The sequence below is a fragment of the Sander lucioperca genome, chromosome 12 (genome assembly GCF_008315115.2).
Source record: "Sander lucioperca isolate FBNREF2018 chromosome 12, SLUC_FBN_1.2, whole genome shotgun sequence".
Taxonomy (NCBI): Eukaryota; Metazoa; Chordata; class Actinopteri; order Perciformes; family Percidae; genus Sander; species Sander lucioperca.
In genome coordinates, this window is record NC_050184.1 from 19,690,463 (window position 1) to 19,713,191 (window position 22,729).

Genomic DNA, 22,729 nt, shown 5'->3' on the forward strand with positions numbered 1-22,729 from the left:
AACATGCAATTAATCGCAATTAACTATAGAAATTCAGCGATTACATTTTTTTTTATCGTTTGACAGCCCTAAATATAATGCTTCTAATAAAAGGGATACTTTGCTAATGTAAATGCAGCTCTGGGTCATGGCAGTGTGGGGGCAGGTGTTTGGCTTCCCTCCGTGGTGCTAGTGAACATTCAATCAGATCTTACCAGCAGGACACCTAGGACAGCATAGATCCCCGTTCTCATACTCTGTTCGATGACATGTGAGGGTATGTCCTCTGAAGACACTGAACACAAGTATCTGTGAAGAGAAGCCTGGTTAGAACATACAACACATACTGCAAATCAAATTCATTGATAGAAGCTGTTGAAATTAACTCTGATAGAAATCTGTCTAAATTTCCGACTGCACATGAAGGCAGCACGGAAAGCAGTGGAGAAAAAGAAAAGAGATGAAGTTTTTACTGGCTACAACGCGATGCTCTCCTCAGCGGGACTCCTAGCAAGAGCCTTCAAAAATTACAACACATCCAAAACAGTGCAGCTAGGATCCTAATGAAGATAAGAAAGTACGACCATATCACACCCATCCTTCACTCACTCCACTGGCTTCCTGTCTCATACAGGATTGAGTTCAAAATCTCCCTACTCACCCATCAGTGCATCCATGGTAACGCCCCTCCCTACTTAAAGAGCTACTCACACCACAAACCTCCTCACGTAACCTCTGCCCAGGTAACAAAGCAATACGGACAGACCAGTCTGATCTCTGGTTACATGATCTGGTTGCTTTTCTCCAAAAGTTGAATCAGACTTAAAGCTATAGAGCGTAGTTTCTGTCGGAGAGTAGCTGGAGAGATGCCAGTTCACCTCCTGAGCACTGCCAATGTGCTCTTGAGCAAGGCACTGAACCCCCAACTGCTCGGGGCGTCTTTCCATGGGCAGCCCCCTCACTCTGATATCTCTCCATTGGTGCATGTATAGGTACTGAGCATGTGTGTGTACTTCAGGCCTGTGTGTAATGTGTATAATAATAATAAAAATAATGACAGAGTGAAAACATTGTAAACATTGTAACTTCCCTTGTGGGATTAATAAAGTATAAATTATTATTATTATGAGGAATTCTAAGTAATAACAAAACTGTTGAGGCGTCCACATGATACAAGCCTTCCGTGACCGTCGGTTCAGTTTATTTTTGTATTTTTTCCTTTACTTGTGTTGTGTGTGTGTAAGAGGGAGGGAGAAAGAAAGAAAGGAAGAAAGAAAGAAAAATATGATGTATGAATTATAATAAAAGCTTGCTGTAATAAGATTATTTTACCAGCAATGGTGCAACTGTCAAATGTTTCCTCAACATCATTGTATACAGCAGGATCTCAGTTTCTATGGACTGAAGACATCTCAGTCAGATTTGGGAGGAAGAGAGACGTCAAATCCAAAACAGGAACACCATCTGGAAACAAGAAGAAGACAACCATGTAGAGATTACACTACACACAGCAGAGAGCTGCTTAATGCAGCTGGAGATGTTGTTGAACTTTGCTGCCATATCTCGATTTCACACCTCACTGCTGTGCAAATTTGCAAATGAACATAACTGGGGGGGGGGTGGTGATGTCACAGAGGAGCCAAGGTGTGACAAGAGAAGAAACTTTCAGAGAAGCTTGAAATGAATGACCACAGTTGTATTCTCTAGGTCTTCTACACTTCACTGGGGATCTGTCTATTGACTGGTCACTGCAAATTAAACCAGGGGTTTAAACTGTTTGCTTTGTGACCTCTTCCAAAAAGAAGTGTCTGGTTGTTGTTGGTTAGTCCTATGACTCAGATTTCTATGAGTTGTTTTCAGTTCCTCTGAGGAGACATTTCCTCTAAACCTCTCACATGGTTTCTTTTAAAGGTGCAATATGTAATATATTTACTGTATACAAATCCAAAAATGACCACAATATGTCATCAGATATTAAGGAAACATGTTAAGTTTAAATACTATGTTTTCTGACAACAATGCTAAAGCCAGTATTTTCTCCTTTGATATGTCTGTCTGTGTTTTAGCGTGTTGGTATCAACTGCCTATTTTGACAGCCGGGCCGGGTTGCCAGATATACCTGTAAAAATGTAAACCCGCGGGGCGCTAGCTGTAGTACAGCCATGGAAGCAGCAAACAAACCAACGGTATCAACGGGGATAGAGTCTACCCGACCTAAAAAAACCATGGCATGTTTCTAACAGTTGCATGACCAGAGACGTTACAAAACCCGGGGTAAATATTGGAGATTAGAAAGATGGAGACAGCCTTGCCGTAGCCGACAACAGTGAGTTATTTTAAGCCAAGAAAGGGTGTCTTTTTTCTGTAATATGTTTTAATATTTTGTTTTCATTTTTTTTAAAATAAGCTATTTAAGAGACTGCCCCCCGCGTAAAGCGGGAGTGCTTGACCAGCAGTGGTACTTGCACACTGGTTATTTAATATTATACATATTTTATTTTGTTATATAAACTATGTATGTAGTTTCAACAAAGCTTTAATTTAAAAACACTGGATTAAAAAATATAAAATACAAGACGTTTCAGTGTTCTGTGTATGTATGTAGGTTGTACATTTTATTCTACACTTGTATATACATGTACATTCCTTTCATTACTCTAAGTATTTTTTTCAGTTGTTCTGGTATTTTTTTTATCTTTGCTATCTTATTTTATTGTATCTGATTTATTATTTCTAGTATAGTTCTTGTTTTTTCTGTATGTGTGTGAGTGAGTATGTGTGTATGTCCTTGTACCTCGCTGCTTGTAACAGAGTCATTTCCTAATTTGGGATTCCTAAAATCCATCTACAGTATCAATCTATCTATCTTGTGCCACAGTTTGAGAACCTGTGGGCTACAGCACAGCTACAGTGGTTATCAAAACGAAATGTTTTCTCATTGGATTCTGATCTCAAAACGCTCCAAAAGACTTAATATGTGTATTAAAATAACCAATTTATTCTGGGGATGCCATGTCCCTATACCCACTTAATTCATTTAACTATTCCTGTAACAATTTGACCACAATAGGGTTGGGCGGTAATACGGTATACCGCGGGGTCTTAAAAACAGCACCGGTATCAGTTTCAATACCGTCATTAAAAAAAATGCAATGCACTTATATAGGAGACAAGGATTAAATATTAAATATAATTTATGTAATTATGTGTGGTTGTCATCACGTTACAGTGTGGAGGAGAAAGTAGTTTTTTTCTAAGTTGTTGTTATGTTATTATTGTTTCAGTATTAGTGTTTGGTATTCAGTTTCTGAACGGTACATAAGCCAACAGTTTGGTGACGCCGTCTGAGCCTTACGTCATAATTTTTAATTAGTCACGGTAATACCATATACCGCGGTAAAATAGGGAGGAGGTTTGACGGTATCAAAATTTGGATACCGCCCAACCCTAGACCACAATTTATCACACTGACCTAGGATCCAGCCATAGCAGGGCTCAACATAAAAAAAAAATCCCCACTGGCCCCCGGGGCCTGTAGATCAGAGTTTTGCTGGCTTCTTCTACATTTTTACTGGCCCTGAAATAAATATCATAGGTGTGATTGGCAAAGGACAAAACAGCAGGAAAATATACACCACACCTACCATGAAGCTTCAGAAAATGGTTATAACCCAGCTAGCCACTGCCACTGTTTGTTGTGCCATTAGCAGTAAAGCTAGACTAGGGGTCATCAACTACATTTTTCCAAGGGCCACTCAGGGGGCCGGACTTTCAAATAAAGAAAATAAAATTATACCTAATATGCATCTTCTTGTTTGATATTTTCACTTTCTTACTAAATTAATTATATATATTTTTACATGTATTAGTGTAAGCAAACTCCTAAAAAACATGGAAAATCCATAATGATAACTAGATAGGCTACTTAATTAGAAAATGATCTCAGATTAGGGGGCAGTTCACTGAGGAGTGATGGTTAGTTTTGATTACTGAAACGTAATCAGTGTCCTGATTGGTGGAAAATGCTTGCAGAAAGAAAGGCTTGTTGTCAGGTAAACATGTCACTGTCAAAGAGCCTGAAGCGAAAAGTTGTGGAAAACACCAGCTTTAATGATGAATGGATTGATAAGCAGGCTAGCATTCGTCCTGTATGCCTAATTTGAAATAAGACAATGCTGTTGCAAAATAATACAACCGGCATCATCATCAAGAATGAAGAACGCAGTGTCATTCACGTGCATATTAAGTAGCCACATGTATCTGTTTTGGTCTTATAACACATCCATAGGTTTACCGCTCCAGCAGATAAACCTGTTAAACCTGCTGTTTAGACAGCAGCTACGTTTACAAGAGTTTGTCCAAAGTTCAAGATCCGTTGTAAACTAATATACACAGTTAGACTACAAACTGACATCTTTCATTGTAGCTTATTTGTAAAAAGTCGCTATTTGCAGAGTAGAGCTATTAGTCTAGACGGGATGTACAGAAAAAGTTAAAGTGAGGAGCATTTATGGGTACAAGTCGGGAACCAGCCTACCTTACATATTTCAAGGGTGCTGAATCAAAAAAAACTGGTACCCAAGCGAAATTGTAAGTTTTTGACCTTCTAATTTGCATATCAAAATGGCCACCAAATTGCCTATCTTGCTCAGTCGTGGGACCATTTCCCCCTAGTTTGTTTGTAAGTAGGCAATCAAAGATGAGGAAATTAAGCTTCTAGATCTATAGTCTAGGGTCAGAGCAAGGATGTAGTGGAGGCTCAGCGTCTTTTTTATGTATATATATGCAAAATACCAACTTTTAAGGTGAAATTAAGCATTATTTGTGTCATTTTTTAAGGCCGACATAAATATTCAATCAATATCACTCTTAAATGTTCCCAGTGTATATATGATATGTGATGTATTCCATATTACATAATAACTAAGAAAAACACCATTGCAAGTTGTCTGAGATTTCATTTCTTTATGCTCTTAATTCAAACATCGAAAAACCCCAAAACACCATGAAACTTCCCTTGAACAGATCTACAGATCACATCTTCTTTCTGTATATTTTCTTTCATGTTTGTAGCTAATTGCTTTACTTTCATCTGTCTTCTTCTGTAAGTTCCATAGGTCACTCCGCATTTCTGTATATTTCCTTTGGAGTCTAGCTTTCGCTTTCTTCTGTTATATTAGTTCCACAGATCACATCTTGTTTCTGTATATTTTCTTTCATGTTTGTAGCTAATTGCTTTGCTTTTTTCTGTTAGACTTTTAGTTCTGTAGTTCACTCCCTCTGTAAATTGTTTTTGGTAAATTGTTTTTATACCTTTCTAGTTTGCTTGTGTGCCATTTGTCTTTGGAATTTCATTTTGATTAGTATTTCTTTCTGCAGTCCTTTTCCAAGTTCTTTGGTTACCCCTTGCCTTGGTATACTTGAGGACTACAACTCCACATTTAAACAAGGACATTGGTCATCACTCTGACATGCACACATTGCAGTGCATAACAGCCCTGATTTTTGGCATTTGCACTGGCGTGTTGTGCATTGTTTTTACAGGCACACAGGATCATTTCCAGGCAACTTTCAGGTTTTGGATTCTGTGACATAAGAATGGGCTGTAGTCCTGAATTGACATGTTTCCATCTCATGTTCAAGGGTGAAGGAAGCTCAGGTGTGGCATAGTGAGCATTTCTCCAAACCATTGCCTGGTAGTGTACTCTCAGCAGATGGAAGTGGAGCGCATCGCATTACATTACATTACATTACATGTCATTTAGCTGACGCTTTTATCCAAAGCGACTTAAAATTGCTATATATATGTCAGAGGTCGCACGCCTCTGGAGCAACTAGGGGTTAAGTGTCTTGCTCAGGGACACATTGGTTGATGTATCACAGTGGGAATCGAACCTAGGTCTCCCACACCAAAGGCATGTGTTACATCCACTACGCCACCACCTCACCTCGCTTGTCGCTGGCATTGCTTCTGGTTTACCTGTCCTGGAGAAAAGTATATGCCTTGCTGCATCAACAGAGTCTGTTTTATGCACATCATATATTCTGCAGACATAAGCCTCTGAAGATCTTTGAGTCTCCTCCGTGAGATCACCAATTCCGAGGTTGCTGAGCAATTGATGGTGCATTTTCCAAACTTTCCACAATGTACTTTTGGTGTGACTTGCAATGTATGATGTGGTATCACAACCAGTTAGTGCATGAAATGCTACTATGTTTGGGGTGGAATTATAAGAAATAAACTTGTATCAACAAAGGTGGTAATCTTTAGGGCACAACTGGGAAAAAAATAGCTAGCTGTTTTTTCCCTCCAAAACTGTTAGCTAGTTTTCTCCCAGTTGCTAGCCATCTCAATATCATTGAAATACACAATTTTGACCCACTATGGTTGAAAAAGTATCATTTTGGATAAATAGGGTAACAAGTTCAATCAATAACTAAGGAATATTGACATTGTTTGTCTAAAAAAAAAATCAAAAAACAGGAAACTTGGAAGGAAGCGTGTGAAACTGTTACGATCCTCTTTGCGGTTACATTCATCTCAGGCAAAAGGTCCTCAGAGATGGGACTGACCATGCTATGTCCTGATCTAAATATTCAACTAGGGAAGTTTCATGGTGGTCTCTTTTTGAATATTTTTCCCTATTCACCTGGGTTTTTCCCGTCTTAGAATTTAGAGAACAAATGCTTAATTTGCATAAAAACATGAAATCTCAGACAACTTGCAATGGATTTTTTTCTTTGTTATCATGTAATATGGTGTACATCATATGTCATATCAACAGGGGAAATTTCAGAGTAACATTTACTGAATATTTATGTCCACATTAAAAATGACACATATAATGCTTAATTCCACCTTAGAAGTTGTACATTTGCATGTATATACATAAAAAAGGCACTGAGCCTCCACTACATCCTTGCTCTGACCCTAGACTATAGATCTAGAAACTTAATTTCCTCATCTTGATTGCCTACTTACAAAAAAACTAGGGGGAAATGGTCCAATGACTGTGCAAGATGGGCAATTTGGTGGCCATTTTGATATGCAAATTAGAAGGTCAAAAACTCAAAATTTCGCTTGGGTACCAGTTTTTTTGGACTCAGCACCCTTGAAATATGTAGATAGATCGATAGATAGATAGATTTTTTTTATTAATCCCAAAAAATGGTAAAATAAAATTGTTGCAGCAGCAGCAAAATTTAGGACACATAGCACACGTACAGAGTAAACGTAAACAAACGTAAATATTGGAAAAATATACATGAAACATGAAAAAATATACATGAAATAATAATAGAATAATAATAGAAGATTTCAATAATACACTAGCAATATTTAAAAATATATACAATTGGAATAAAATGTACAACTGGAATAAAATGTACAACTGTTTCGATATGTACAACTGTTTAGATATTTATAGATAAAATGAGTGTGCCAGTTGGGGAGTAAAAATGTACAACTGTTTGACGGGTAATGATGATGATAATTCAGTGCAGTTGTGATGTATATGCGTCTTATCTATCACTCAGAGATGAGGTGTTAAAATGTTTTATTGCCTGTGGTAGAAATAATTTCCTGTAGCGGTCCGTGCGACATCGAAGCTGTCGGAGCCTCTTGGAGAAGCTGCTCCTCTGTTGGACCAGTGTGGGGGGGTGGAGAGGGTGGTCGGGGTTATCCATGATAGATAACAGTTTGTTCAGTGACCTCTTCTCCCCCACAGCTTCTAATGTCTCCTGTTTACAGCCAATAACGGAGCCAGCCTTCCTGATCAGTTTGTTCAGTCTGTTTGTGCCGCTGGCTCCGATGCTGCTGCCCCAGCAGATGGCGGAGGAGAACAGAGTATGAAGGTAAATATGGTGCAAAAAGGGAGAGCTTGTAGAATACAATGTGAGAACTTGCAGAACAAAAAATCTGAACTTGTATGTTAAAATTTGCATTTGTAAAAATAAAATTTGCACTTGTAAAAAATATTCACACACATGTGATCTGAATTTGAAGTCATACAAAGAAAAAAAACATGAGAGCTTGTAAAAAAAATCTGAACTTGTAAGTTGAAATTTGCACTTGTAGAAAATGTTCACACACCTGTATTCTGAATGTGAAGTTACAGAAAATATATTCACAAATGTGTAGATTGATATTTACATGAACACAATGACAGCTGCAAACTTATAATGCAACATTTACTTGTATACTTTTTTTTTTACTCTGGTTCATTTTCCATCACAACCACAACTCAGTGATTACAACCTCTCGAATCTGTCACTGCAACTTCACATATGTGCTCTCTCGCATCACAAAGTGGCCAATCTGCGCACCTCGACTTTCACAACACTCTTGACGATACATTTGGTGCAAAACTAATACCTGTACCTGTGGACTTAGGCTGTGGAGCTCTGAGCTAACAGAACGGGAAAAGTCTTCTTATATACAGTCTATGGGAAAAGCAGGGTTTCTATCGCCAGATGAGGGACAACTCTGTCTGGCTTATTTATGTAGCATGGAAACTTGGTGGAATAGCATGCTAGCGTTAGCTAACTAGCAGCCAGCCCGCTTCTAAATAAATACCTTTTAATTATCTAAACACTTTTTAACAGTCAAACTAAAACACTGGCGGTGAGCTCCACGGCCTGCAGCCGCAGACGGACCATCATCAGTGGGGATCGACCAGCGTAGTAACACTGCTTTTGCCAGAAAGCTTCGCTGCCGACCTCGACCTGTATGACTGTATGACTGTATGACTTCAAATTCAGATCACATGTGTGTGAATATTTTTTACAAGTGCAAATTAAATTTTTACAAGTGCAAATTTTAACATACAAGTTCAGATTTTTTGTTCTGCAAGTTCTCACATTGTATTCTACAAGCTCTCCCTTTTTGCACCATATTTACCTTCATAACAGAGCGCTGGCCACAACAGACTGGTAGAACATCTCCAGCATCTTGCTGCACACATTGAAGGATCTCAGCTTCCCGACTTGTACCCATAAATGCTCCTCACTTCAGAAGGAGGGCAGAAGTGATGTAGCGCGTGACCATCTTTATAAAAAATATCGAAACTCACCTGTGTTTCATTAGTGGTTCAATATGTCGTCGTTTATTGTTTTTTCGTTGTTTTTCAAACTCTTCATTTCCCTCAACCGTCTTCTTGTTCTTGTTCTTGTTCCTGTTCTTCTCTTATTTAATGGCGGATTGAAGACCTCATGCATGCCCTATAGATGTCAATTAATGACTGTTTATCTGCATCCCAGTCACATCCAGCCACAGCTCTCAGCAGGTTTATAACTTTTTTGCAGGGAGTCACAACTGCCGGAGCTCTATCCACTGAAGTCCGATGATTACTGCTGTTAGTTCCACTGTATACACTGATAACCTGTTTGAAATTCTCTTAACTATTCCTTTATCAAATTCTGGAATGTATAGCCTATGACCACTCCTACATGTTCATTATTTAAATGTTTTGATCCATCCGTATTCCCTCAACCTTTTGGCAAGCTGCCAAAACCCCTATTTTTTTTTTTTTTTTACATCTTTATTTAGAACACATATACAGAATATTACAGTAACAAACTAGTCAAAGTTGGACAATTCAAGTAGAAATCTTTCACTATAGGAAATAACACATCAGTGAATGATAACCATAGTAAAAAAATACGGGTATCGAAGCCTACATTAAAGAATATCAGAGCAAAAAATGTGTGTGTGTACATATATATATATATATATATATATAGAGAGAGAGAGAGAGAGAGTTAAATTCAGACATAAGTGTACATAGTTTCCTGGCTTGGGCGCTATTGAATTTTTTTGTTTTTTTGTTGATCATAGAAAGTTTGTTTTGTAGTGCATTCCTCTCTGGGGGAGTCTTTGCAAACCGACATTTGTGTATATAGTATTTCGTTATTATTATAAAATTATTAACCAAGGATTCAATAATTTTGTCCTTTATGATTATTTCTAACGGGATAGTTTTGAAATAAAAACAATCTGTATTTACAGTTTTGTCATGCAATGATTCCCATAAGCTTTTGTTCATATCACTATTAGTGACAATTATCAACATCAAATTTTAACCTTGTTGCAATAAATTCATTTGAAGGATACATTTAGTTCACAATTTCAAAATGTGTTTCTTTATATTTAGGAGGAATTTAGTCCTTCTAGCCAATATTTCAGTTTTTGAGATGAAGTGTCGTCCTTGTTGAACCAGGAGACGTTGTCTTTACAAACAAATGCCTTAGAAATGTATTATTGCATCTTTTGTGTAAAAGATCCACATAAACAATATTTATATTTAGTAGTTTAGGTGTTGGTGTATTATCTAGATTATTTTGGATTAACTGAATATGTGCCATTCATGTTTTGTGTCACCATCAATCCAAATTAGATAAAGTATTAAACTCATCCAATTGAAATATATTACCATTTTCATCCATCAGATGCACAAATGACCATATTTGTTTCTCCATCCAGTCTTCCATGAAAATAGGTTTTCTTCTACATAGAATGCCTGTTATTCCACAGTGGGACATTATATTTATAAATGCTTTCCAGTATAATAGGACCTGTTGGTCAAAGGCAGAGAGTTTAACAGGCAGTTTAGATATTTTAGAATCACATTTGAACAGAAGCTCAATGCCTCCTAATTTACTGAACACAAGTGACGGTGAAGAGAATCACACCTCTTCACCATTTCTTTAAAAAGACTGAAGCCACTTCATTTTTAATACACCATTCATAATTCCAAAATTGAATGCGCTATTCCCACCTTCCTCATAACGTTTGATGACGTAATGATGTTTATTTTCCCAAATAAAACTAAGTGAGTATGTTGATGGTTGATGGTTGTTGGCTGGTGGAGGCAGTGGGTCTATGTTTGGCCTTTTGGCCTCAAAGCGAGCAAAGAAACAGTTCAGTTCCTCTGCCAGCAGGCACAGGTTTTTATTTATTCATTTATTTTATTTTTATTGAGCACATAACAAGTATATTTACAAAAAGTAAATTTTCCCAGCACAAGGAGAATTCAGGGTAAATAAGATCAGCTAAGTATTGAGACAGTTTACTCCAAAGTAATTTAGTTTGAGGTCATAACCAAAATAAACGCACCAGAGTTTCTGTTTGATGAAGCTGGCTCATCACCGACCGAATCAAGCGATCAAGCTGTCTTATAAGAAGACCACGCATGCTCCCGTTCTGCCTTTGGCTCTGTTGCCTGCCTGCATTGAGAACACAAACACAGCTTTGTTAGTTTGTTTCGAGATGGAAGAACCAGAAACACCACCTTCAACACCTTTGACTTTGAGTGACTGTGGTGGTGAGGGTGAGGAAGGAGACCATCCCTGGCCTTAGGGTCCATGTTTTCATTTGTCGGAGTGAAAGACAATTCATATAAACTTAGCACAAAAAGTAAGGAAATTTGTGTTTGGTAGATTATTTATCTGTGGTAACAATGCTTTTTGGCAATACATCTCATACCATTGGAAAGCCTGTTTAGTTCCCTTTCAAATGGTGCCCCATTTCTAAGGAACATGCATTTGTGGGATGAGCAGCAGCGCTGAGTATGTGGGTTGCGCCCATGAAAAATTTGCCAAATCTTCTCTGCCAATGCCAAACAGCTTATTCTGCCATTGACTCCTTTGGTGTTTGGTGGATTGGATGATTCTGCCTACGGTAGTTGGATCATAGGGTCAAAGTGTGGAGAAAACACGGAGAACGCTATGCTGATTGCTGCACCGATAGAGTAACACCTTTTGGTGGAGGCAGTGTGATGGTGTGGGGCGGCATCTCCCTCACTGGAAAAACAAGGCTTGTCATCATTGGAGACAATTTCAATGCAGAGAGATATACAGATGAGATTCTGCAACCAGTGGCAATCCCATATCTCCACAGTCTGGGACTAAACTCTATCCTCCAACATGACAACGCTCGCCCCCACAGGGCGGGGTTTATCAGAGACTACCTCCAGAATGGGGGAGTGGAGAGGATGGAATGGCCTGCCAGCAGTCCTGACCTCAACCCCATTGAACACTTGTGGGATCAGCTTGGGCGTGCTGTTCGCGCCAGAGTGACCAACACAACCACGTTGGCTGACTTGTGACAAATGCTGGTTGAAGAATGGGATGCCATCCCACAGCAGTGTGTTACCAGGCTGGTGACCAGCATGAGGAGGAGGAGCCAGGCTGTTGTGGCTGTGTATGGTTCTTCCACACGCTACTGACGCTCCTGTTTGTGAAATGAATAAATTATTAAATTGCCAATATGTCTTGTTTCTTCAAGCTTCAAGAATCCAATCCACCAAACACCAAAGGAGTCAATGGCAGAATAAGCTGTTTGGCATTGGCAGAGAAGATTTGGCAAATTTTTCATGGGCGCAACCCACATACTCAGCGCTGCTGCTCATCCCACAAATGCATGTTCCTTAGAAATGGGGCACCATTTGAAAGGGAACTAAACAGGCTTTCCAACGGTATGAGATGTATTGCCAAAAAGCATTGTTACCACAGATAAATAATCTACCAAACACAAATTCCTTACTTTTTGTGCTAAGTTTAGAATGAAGTCCTACTATGCCTCCTGAAAGATTGCGAAATAACGGCCTTCAAAAAGTCATCGTCGAATTTGAAGAAACATATCAAGGTAAGTTACAAATATAAAAGTGAAAAAAATGTAATGTCCGCAACACTGCTTTAAGCTCCCAATATTAAGTTACAAATATAATACACAAATGGCACACCCACTTGAGCTATCAGTAAGCGCTAGCTAACTAGCTACCCGTGGTTCATGACATGGTGTTGTACCTTCCTGTCCTTGTACAGCTGCTACAGCTAAAGGAATTGTGATTGTCCTTTAGGCTAAACATTTGAAATAATATAAACAATATATTAAAACTTTTGACTGCTTTCTTTAATAACTACATAACACAATACTTGTACTTTTACTTTCAGTATTTGAGTAGTACATTTTAAAATAAACTACTTGCAATACTTAAGTACAAAAAATGTTGAATACTTTAGTACTTCCACTTAAGTGTGGTGCTTAAAGAGCACTTCAACTTCTACTCAAGTCACTTCTTTGATAGAGCACTTGTACTTTTATTCAAATCTGGGTCTCTAGTACTTTATACATGTCTGATGTTAACCTAGATACCCTTTCAGCCTCAGCAGGCACACGGTTGCTGCCCTTGTAGTTCCTGATGTGATGTATTTCCTGCCACAGCCACCGTGGGTTGTTATCTGTGAGATGGTCCTTATTCAGGTCAGCTAAACACAGCTACAGATTAAATGATAATAATGAAATGTTAGCGTACAGGCCAGGTGGAGTATTTACACATATGATCTGTGTATTTAAATCAAAGAGGTGATGTGTCTACTTTGAACAATGTTCTCACTGGTTATATTTTCAGTTCATTAGCTAATTGTAGCCTCTACAGTTTCAAATGTGGAATGTTGTAGTATTTCTTTATTATTGGCAAATCTTTCATTTTTGGGCATTAAAGTACTTTAAAGCAGCCATATTATGCTCATTTTCAGGTTCATAATTGTATTTTAAGGTTGTACCAGAATAGGTTTACATGGTTTAATTTTCAAAAAACACCATATTTTTGTTGTACTGCACCGCTCTCTCTCACTGCTGCAGATGCTCTTTTCAACTGGTCTCTGTTTTAGCTACAGAGTGAGACCTCTTTTCTTGTTCTTCTTCTGTACTATCTTTGATTGCACTGCACATGCGCAGTAGCCATAGACTGTATATAAGAATGGACCAACAGACCTCGTTGCTCTGGACTGAGACCAGTGAACAGTGTTGGGAGTAACGCGTTACAAAAGTAACGCAATTACAGTAATGTATTCCTTTTTGCTGTAACGCAGTAATATAACGCATTACTAATTACATTTCGGTAATATTATACTCGTTACAATCTCAGTAACGCGAGTTACAACGCATTTTAACGCAACATTTAGTGGTGCATTGTTTTTTTTAAGAATTCACCAACACCGCGACACATTTCTTCACAGGAAAAAAAAAAGCTGTATTATTTTCCTGTCGCTGTATTCGATGGTTGAGATGACTGCAGAGACAGATACATTTGCGAGATGGATATTATTTCCAGGAGTTATTACGTTGCATTGAAGTGAGCTGTCCTGTTTCTGTTCCCGTGGTCAGAACCAGAGACGGTACGGACAGCATGTATGTCCCAACAGGTGACGGTACGTCAGCGGCTGACAGATATAAACATGTCGGGAATTAATGATGAGGTTTGCTACACGTAAATATCGTTGCATTTTATCAGCCGTGGAGAGTAACTCTGCCTGTAGTGGAATGGCTTCGAATGACGACCAAAAACGCTTGTCTTTTACTGTGACCATTTACTGTTCAATATGTTGCAGTTTTATAAACAAGAAAGTGAACAACTTGAGCCTGACGGACATGTTGCATCCTGGTTGCATCTCAGTAAGCTAGCAAGAGTAGGCTACACAACAGATAACTTCCGTGTAGCATACTTCAAAATAAAAGCACTTCCTGTGACGGTTCGCAGTAAAACTAAATTACTGTTAAATAAGGTTGTGTAGGCTACCTTTTCACAAACCAGCTGTAAATCAAGTACTGTAAATAATGTAAATAGTGAGTTTTAATCACACTATAATTGAACATTTCCTTTAGAGTGTTTTAAACTAAACAACATGAATTTCTTATTGAAGTGCTATAAACAAACATTTTACAACAATGCCATACTTTTGAGTATTTTCATTTTCTCCTACTTCCCTATTATACGTTTTACTTATCTATTTTGTATAGCTTTAGTTACTTTGCATATTTATATTAATTATACAAAATATGAATAATCTATGATGTATTAAAGTGGATAAATAGGAGACTTTATTGATCCGGTGGTGAAATTCACAAGCTAGCTGCCAAATCAAACATCCCCTGTTATTTTGGTGAAAGTAACTCAAAAGTAATGCAAAAGTAGTGTAACGCATTACAATTCAGAGACAGTAATATTGTAATATAACTAATTACTCTCAAATGACAGTAACTAGTAATCTATAATGTATTACATTTTGGAAGTAACTTGCCCAACACTGCCAGTGAAGGCCGTTAGAAGCACTTTTCCGGTGATGGCTGAGCGTTACTGCGCAGCCTCCAACTGAGAGAGACGACGTAAATGTGCCGTGAGCAACCTGTCTGAAAGTTGTAAGTCTTTTGGTACCTGTGCCAAGAGAAATCTCAATCATTCCAAATATTGCATAGACGGAGAGCGTAGGTATATGTAAGGAGATAACATAGGCACAGGCTAATTATTGCTAACTAAAATGCTAGTTAACATTAGTAATTACACTTAAACAGCTAATGTGAGACGAAACTGCCTGCGCGGTTCTCCTGTACTATATGGTAATTCCTCTACTATGCGACAGTAAGTCGCGTGGTTATGACACAATCGTTAGCCTATTTTTACAAAAACGTCTGCTACAGAGCCATAACGTGAGGTACAAGGTAATGGAGCCTTTTATAAATTGTCGTGTTTCTTTAGAAATAAACAATGGACAAATAGAGTCTTTAAACGTTTCAGATGTAAAGTTATTCTCTGTCAAAGTGGCGCCAAAATGAATGGCAGTCAATGGGATGCTAACGGGGGGTGATGACTTATTAGCATCAAAATGGCGCCATAGGAGGTTCGCGGTCCGAGGAGAAGCTTACCCCCTTGGCAGTAGCTCAGATGTAGATCATGTCAGCTAGCTAGCTCCATAGACAGTAAAAGAAAGGCTGTTTCTACAACTTCGGTCAGTTACAAGGCAGGATGAGCTGGGAGACTTCTAAATGAGGGCGAACATGTAAGTAGTTCTTTTGTAGATTATGGTGAACTTGTGTGTGTTGTAGCAGTGCTTTGCTATTGAGAACGAGGTAGCATGCTAGCGTTAGCATGCTAGCATTAGCATGCTAACGCTAACGCTACAAGCTAATGGTTGCGGTTAGCCTGCTCGTTTCGGCTTGTGACGTCACAAGCCGTGCCGATTTTGAACAGCTCACCCAGAGACTGAAGACAGGACACATTCAGAAACCGTATCTCACTCTAAACACCATGGATGGATTTTTTTCAAAGTTTGTATGTGTGTGGAAGCACCAGAGACACAACATAACACCCCAAATCCCAGAAAAAGTGATTTTTTCATAATATGGGCACTTTAAACTTTTTTTAAGAGCATTTCTCAGGTTTTATTGTGAAAGCACTCATTCCTCTGGGCTTGAAGCCAGCTCTTGCTTTACTTCCTCTATTTATACTGTTTAGTTAACAGATTTATACGCCCCACATTGTTCCTTGTTCCTGAATCTGCACATAATGCATGCATACATCCCCTTTCTGATAATGGGAAGATGGAGACAATAACCAAAAGAACCAAAGAATTTGAAGAAGCCAAGAGGAAAAGTGAAAATTAAAGCATTTATTTTCAGGTTATCTCGATACTTATGAACAAAAGGTTCTCAACATGTGGGGGAGGGGGGAGGACAGGACCAGGTGGTCTTGTCAAACAAATATAAATCAATATAACATAACTAGGCATGATTAATCCCTTCCTCTGAAAACAAAAAACAAGCATAAACAAACAAAAAGGAAAAGACTTAACTTGCTTTTCTGAAGAAAAAAAATAGAAATACAGAGGTGGCACCAACCGAAAATCCTAGTGTCTCTAGACAAACGTTAACTGTGCGTCAAAAGACCAAAGGGTACACCAACTCATATTTCCTCGCTCCTTGCTTGAACCGGCTCAGGGAGGCTAAAGAGTGTGAGCTCTCAAGGTGTCCTCCTTTTATTTAGGGACCTGAACTATAATAAGAAGCTTGATGTCTGAGGGAACTGAGCAGCATTACTGGAATGCGTAGGTGGAAACTAATCATGCTTAACACTAAACAGGGGAGGGAGAGAGAGAGAAAGAGAAGCAGGAAGAAAAACCACAGGGACTTTACCTGTCTGGGCATGTTACAATATACATTAGTGTTCTCTGATATTGACCTGGCTGGATCACTAACTAAGTCTTTATAGTGTCATCGCCAAAGATATGCTGACATGACACTAAGTGAACTTGTGTGGCTTATATTATATACTTTATTTGCATATTTTGCATACAGAGCTCTGTGACCTTATTAAGATGCCAATAAATATTTATCTTTTTCATTACAGGTGAGGGGAAACATGGGGATGTTGCCTATCCTCCAGCCTACAGAAGAAACAGAGTAATAAAGTAAAAAAAACTAATAAGTAAAAATTAAAGCTGCAAGCAGCGATGGACGGGCCCTCGCGCCTGTGTGCGTGTCGGGGTTACTGGCACCGCTCCTTACGACCGTGCATTTGTGTGGCACTCAGACACTGCAACTCGTCACCAATGAAAAGGGAACTCCCTGGGGAGTTCAATGATACACAAGACTCTACGTCAGACAGTCCATTAGCTGTGAAAGGCGGCGTGGCCTAAGCATAGGGGTCGGGGCAAACCTTTACCAATAAAAAAGGAAGTCTCTGCTGAGTTCATTGATACCTCACATAAGACTCTACCTTAATGGGTCTCCAGTTATGAAAGGGGGCGTGGCTAAAGCATAGGGGGCCTGTAGATGTCCTCAGACCTGAATTCTTGTTGATTGTGGGAAATTTCAAGCAGATATGACAATGTACACTGTAGTTACAGCCACTTTCTCGTTCATCGCTAAACACTCAAAATGGCCGCCACGCCACACCCACACCGTTTGACGAAAAGTTTTTCTTTTAATATCTTTTCATCTTTAAGGTGTTGAGATGGTAGACCAAATTTTTTGGTTTTCCATTAAAAAAAAAGTACCTGGTACCTACTAACAGGTACTTTTTTTAGTACCACCTCAGTCGAGGTTCCAAGCGAGCTGAGGCGATACCAAAAGGTGACGTGAAAGCGACAGAGGGGGGTGTCCTGAACAAACCGCCATTTTTAAATAGTTTAGCCAGCTGTGTTTTTTTTTTTTGCTGCCTCCAGCTTCATTTGAAACTAAATGTGTCTTCTGGCAACAACAACACACCTTCGATGTTCTGTGTGTGTGTCGCGTTAGCTCACGGCAGTTTACTGCGGCGCCGCTTGTTTTACAGTTCTGTGGAGGCTCCAGGCAGAGCTTTCGCCATAGCCTACGTACACACACACGTACCGGCTCGACGCACGCACAAGTATAAACATCAGGCCACTTACATAGGCTCCGGCGAAAGCTCTGCGTGGCGCCTCCACAGAACTGTAAAACAAGCTCAAGTGGCCTGATGTTTATACTTTCCTGGTGTGTGTGTCGAGCCGGCATATATAACGACCAGCCACGCTGAGGCGGTACTAAAATCTGCAATGGAAAACGGACGCACAGTGTGTCGAGTCGAGGCAAGTCGAGCAGGTACCATGTAATGGAAAAACGCCATTAGACAATGTACACTCAAGTTACACCTACTTCCTGTTTCGATGGCGAAACGCACAAAATGGCTGCCCCGCCACGGCCATGCCCTATGACAAAAAGTTTTTCTTTTAATAACTTTTCATCTTTAAGGTCTTAAGATGGCACAGACCAAATTTTAAGTTGATCGGATGAAATCTCTATGAGGAATTTTCAATTCAAAATGGCGGACTTCCTGTTGGATTTAGGGTATGGCTCCAATGACGTTTTTTGTACATCTTGAAATGCTACATATGTGTACCAAGTTTCGTTACGTTAAAACTTACTGCAGGGGCTCAATTTTTTAAGTTTGGTAGGGGCCGCTAGTTTAAATGCTTCGTCCTTGTTGCATTACCTGTATTTATTAAGATAATTCTAAACAGATTTCTGCAGTTCAAACAACTCGGAATTGTAGTTGAGAACATCAGTTATAACGGCCCATGTATTAAAAAAATGTTGGGTTTAAATCGGGCTCGGGCTCATAATTACAGTTAATGTGTCGGGCCGGGCCAGGTTCCCGATCTAAGCTCTACTTCTCTGTCATGATTGGAGACTTCTCGTCAACTGCTCCTCTCTCCTGTGGGGTACCCCAGGGTTCTATTCTTGGCCCCATCCTGTTTTCCTTATATATGTTGCCTTTAGGGGCTATTATAGCAAAACACAACCTGTCTTTTCATTGTTATGCAGATGATTTGCAAATGTATTTGCCTATGAAACCGAATGACAGTGTCACACTAGACTCCCTGCTTAGCTGTATTAATGATATTAAGTTGTGGCTTTCACAAAACTTTCTTAATTTGAATGAAGCTAAAACTGAGTGTATCATCTTTAGTACTTCAGGTATGCCAAACGGTCCAGCTTTGAGTTTGGGAGCCCTGGCTTCATACCTTAAGCCAACTGTCAAAAACTTGCGGGTTACTTTTAATTGCAACATGAAATTTGATAAGCAAATCAGCAATTTGCTTTTTCCAGGTTCGTCTCCTGGCTAAAGTTAAGCCCTTCCTTAACAGGCACGATCTAGAAAAGGCTATTCATGCTTGTATTAGTTCAAGGTTGGATTACTGTAATGCTCTTTATGCATTTTTTGAATCAAACCTCCATCTCACGACTTCAACTTGTACAAAATGCTGCTGCTCGCTTTTTGACAAATACATCTAGACGTGCACACATCACTCCTGTTCTCTACACCCTACATTGGCTCCCTGTGCATTTTAGAATCGATTTTAAGATTTTATTGTTTGTTTTCAAGGCCTTAAACGGCCTGGCCCCGGAGTATTTGTCCAAGATTTTAACCCTGCGTGAGCACAACCGGTCCTTACGGTCCTCAAATCAGCTGGTTTTAGAAGTCCCAAAGTCTGGGTATAAACAGTGGGGTGATCAGGCTTTTGCAGTTGCTGCCCCGAGACTCTGGAACAAGTTACCCCCTGATATTCAGACGACTACAGATGTAGCGCTTTTTAGTCTAAACTCAAAACACACTATATACACTACACTATATGTAGCAGCTGTGAATCAAATAAACATATTATAAATAATGTTATGTCATTTTTTACTCTTACACTGAATGTTTGCTGCTTCAATCCAGATGAGTATTGAAAAGTATTTTCCGCGACTGAAAAAAGGCACGTGTTGAGAATAAGGACCAGCCTGAACCGGAGGTATCAGTCTGAAACAGAGCTGAACAGTCCGACCAGTGTAATTAGTTATGTTATTAATTTGTTTACAATATTTTCAGGCTTCAACCAGTGAAAGACAGGGTCAGGGAGAGAAAGAGATAGATTCGTTAGGCATTGAAGTAGGAGAGGAGGACAGCATCCAACAGCGTATCCCCCCCCACGTAACACTAGCGGGAGCGCTTGACCAGCAGTGGTACTTGCACACTGGTTATTTCATATTTAATATTATACATATTTTATTTTGTTATATATACTATGTATATAGGTTGCACATGTTATTCTACACTTGTATATACATGTACATTCCTTTCATTACTCTAAGCCACACCACAGCTAAAATGTTTATCAAAACGAAATGTTTTCTCATTGTATTCTGATCTGAAGATGCTCCAAAAGGCTTAATTTGTGTATTAAAATAACCAATTTATTCTGTGGATGCCAGGCCCCTGGATCCCCTTAATTAATTTAGTTATCTGGCACGTGGTTCATTCCCTCTGTGGGCTCAGCCCTCCCCCCTGGCTGTGTCAAATGTATATAGTCCCCTGGCAATTAATCCCTCTGACCTAGGATCCAGCCATATAGACTTATTAAACAATACTTTCTTTCATTACAGTACGGCGGGTTTCACTTTAGATGTGCGCGCTCCCGCATGAGGACATCACCCTTATTTTTGGAACCTACCATACGGACTAAATTTCGACGTAATGTTTATTAATTCAAGATTTCTTTAATGTTAAGAGACTAGATCTGCTCCTAAAGGACTTCTACTTTCACTTTAACTTTTGGTAGACTGGCCGATAATCCAGAACATATCTAGCAGTAACCATAACAACAACTGGCATCAGAAGTGATGTAGTGACCATCTTTATAGAAAATATCGAGACTCACCTGTGTTTCATTAGTGGTTCAATGTGTCCTTGTTTATTGTTTTTTCATTGTTGTTTTTCAAATATATCCACCTTCCTCATTTTCTTCCCTCAGCCTTTGGCAAGCTTCCGAAAACCCTTTAAAACCATTCAGCAGCGATGTGTAGGCCGTTGTTTTCTTTATTTAGAACACATATAAAGAATATTACAGTGACAAATTAGTCAATGATAACCATAGTAAAAAAAATACAGGTTGAAGTATCGAAGTAAAGTACATTAAAGAATATCAGAGCAAAATATATTTACACACACACACACACACACACACACACACACACACACACACACACACACACACACACACACACACACACACACACATATATATATACAGTGCTGCTCATAAGTATTCATACCCATGCTAAAGTTGACTAAAAAAAGGAATATAAAAATTATCTTTTGGAAATTGATCTTAATGCCTTAATTAAAAAAATGAGGAAAAATCCAATCTTTTAAGGACACCAATTTGTTTTGTGAATGAATAATGTATTGTAAATAAATAAATAGCTAACTGAGATAAGATCCATATCAATGGAAATCAAACCAGCTATTAGGCTAACTGAAATAAAACCATGCCAATCTCTAGGTATGGTGAAGGGTATGTGATGATGTGGGGCTACTTTAATTCCAATGGCCAAGGGAACTTAATCAGGATGCATAGTATCCTGGATCCATGAAATAACTGGCCTTTAAAAATAAAAATCTGCCTTCCTCTATGGAATTTAACATAGGGGTATGTATAATTATGGCCCCTGTATTTTAAGGAAAAACATTTATTTATTTACAATACATTATTAATTCACAAGAAAAATTGGTGTCCTTAAAGGTTGGATTTTTTCCTCATTTTTTTAATTAAGGCATTAAGATCAATTTCCAAAAGATGATTTTTTTATTCCTCTTTTTAGTCAACTTGACCATGGGTATGAATACTTATGAGCAGCACTGTATATATATATATATATATATATATATATATATATATATATATATATATATATATGAAGTCTCATGAATGTAGCATACTTGTAGCAAGCTCCTTCGTAGTAACTAGCAGTAAAAAAACATCGAAGAGGAGCTCTGTGCTACAGAGCGGCGATTGCTAGTTGTTTAAGCCGCTACAGACCTCCGTGACAGATCGGTCGTATCAGTGGCATTTAGTAGATGTGTTGAGCTGCAACAGAGTTCCTCAACACAAATTCTGTGACCTGTCGAATTTTGTGACTCTAGAGGGCACTGTTGCACTGGAGTATGACTGTACTGAGCTGTACTGACACACTGACGAGGCACTAAAGGACTAAAGACATATGAACGGGCTACTGAAGAAATGAACTACTTACTGAAATTTTAATGCAGATCTATTTACTGAAATTCTAACGCACAGTAAACGTAATATAGTCTATTTTCATCGACAAACAACCTACCGGTTCAAATGTGAGATCGGAATGTTCCAACAGTAGGCTATCCGAAATGCTACCGATAAAATAATTGCTATAGGAGACTGCAACCAAACAGCTGCCCAATCAAAATTGGGAAGGTTAGGACACAACAAACCATCAGATGACTCCAAACAGCTCTCATCACTCCAGTAAACAGGTGGACTCACTCAACACGCAGTTCACTGTTACTTCAGTGTTACTTCAGCCAGATCGGTCACATATTTTGATAGGCCGACTGTCAAATTATATTACCCCACTGTAACTTTGCAGAAATGGACT

General features: G+C 38.9%; 1 protein-coding gene and 1 long non-coding RNA gene across 3 annotated transcripts in view; both read right to left on the reverse strand.

Moving 5' to 3' along the window:
* The window catches only part of LOC116058220 (tumor necrosis factor receptor superfamily member 14-like), a 60,719-nt gene that overhangs the window by 6,640 nt on the left and 31,350 nt on the right, over positions 1-22,729 (reverse strand). The window contains exons 1-3 of one of the 2 annotated variants that reach the window (XM_031310970.2): positions 9,051-9,156; positions 1,312-1,443; positions 195-288 (exon numbers count right to left, since the gene is read on the reverse strand). The exons of the other annotated variant lie outside the window; for it this stretch is intronic. Of the exons in view, the coding sequence (XP_031166830.1) occupies positions 195-288; positions 1,312-1,350 (133 nt within the window). The 5' untranslated portion in view covers positions 1,351-1,443; positions 9,051-9,156. Of the gene's footprint in view, positions 1-194; positions 289-1,311; positions 1,444-9,050; positions 9,157-22,729 lie in introns of those variants that run through there. 2 annotated transcript variants of the gene reach the window in all.
* LOC118496380 lies at positions 3,156-13,612 on the reverse strand. The gene is made up of 3 exons (XR_004898948.1): positions 13,601-13,612; positions 3,776-3,786; positions 3,156-3,426 (listed from the first exon to the last, which is right to left on the reverse strand). It is a non-coding gene; the product is annotated as an uncharacterized LOC118496380 (long non-coding RNA).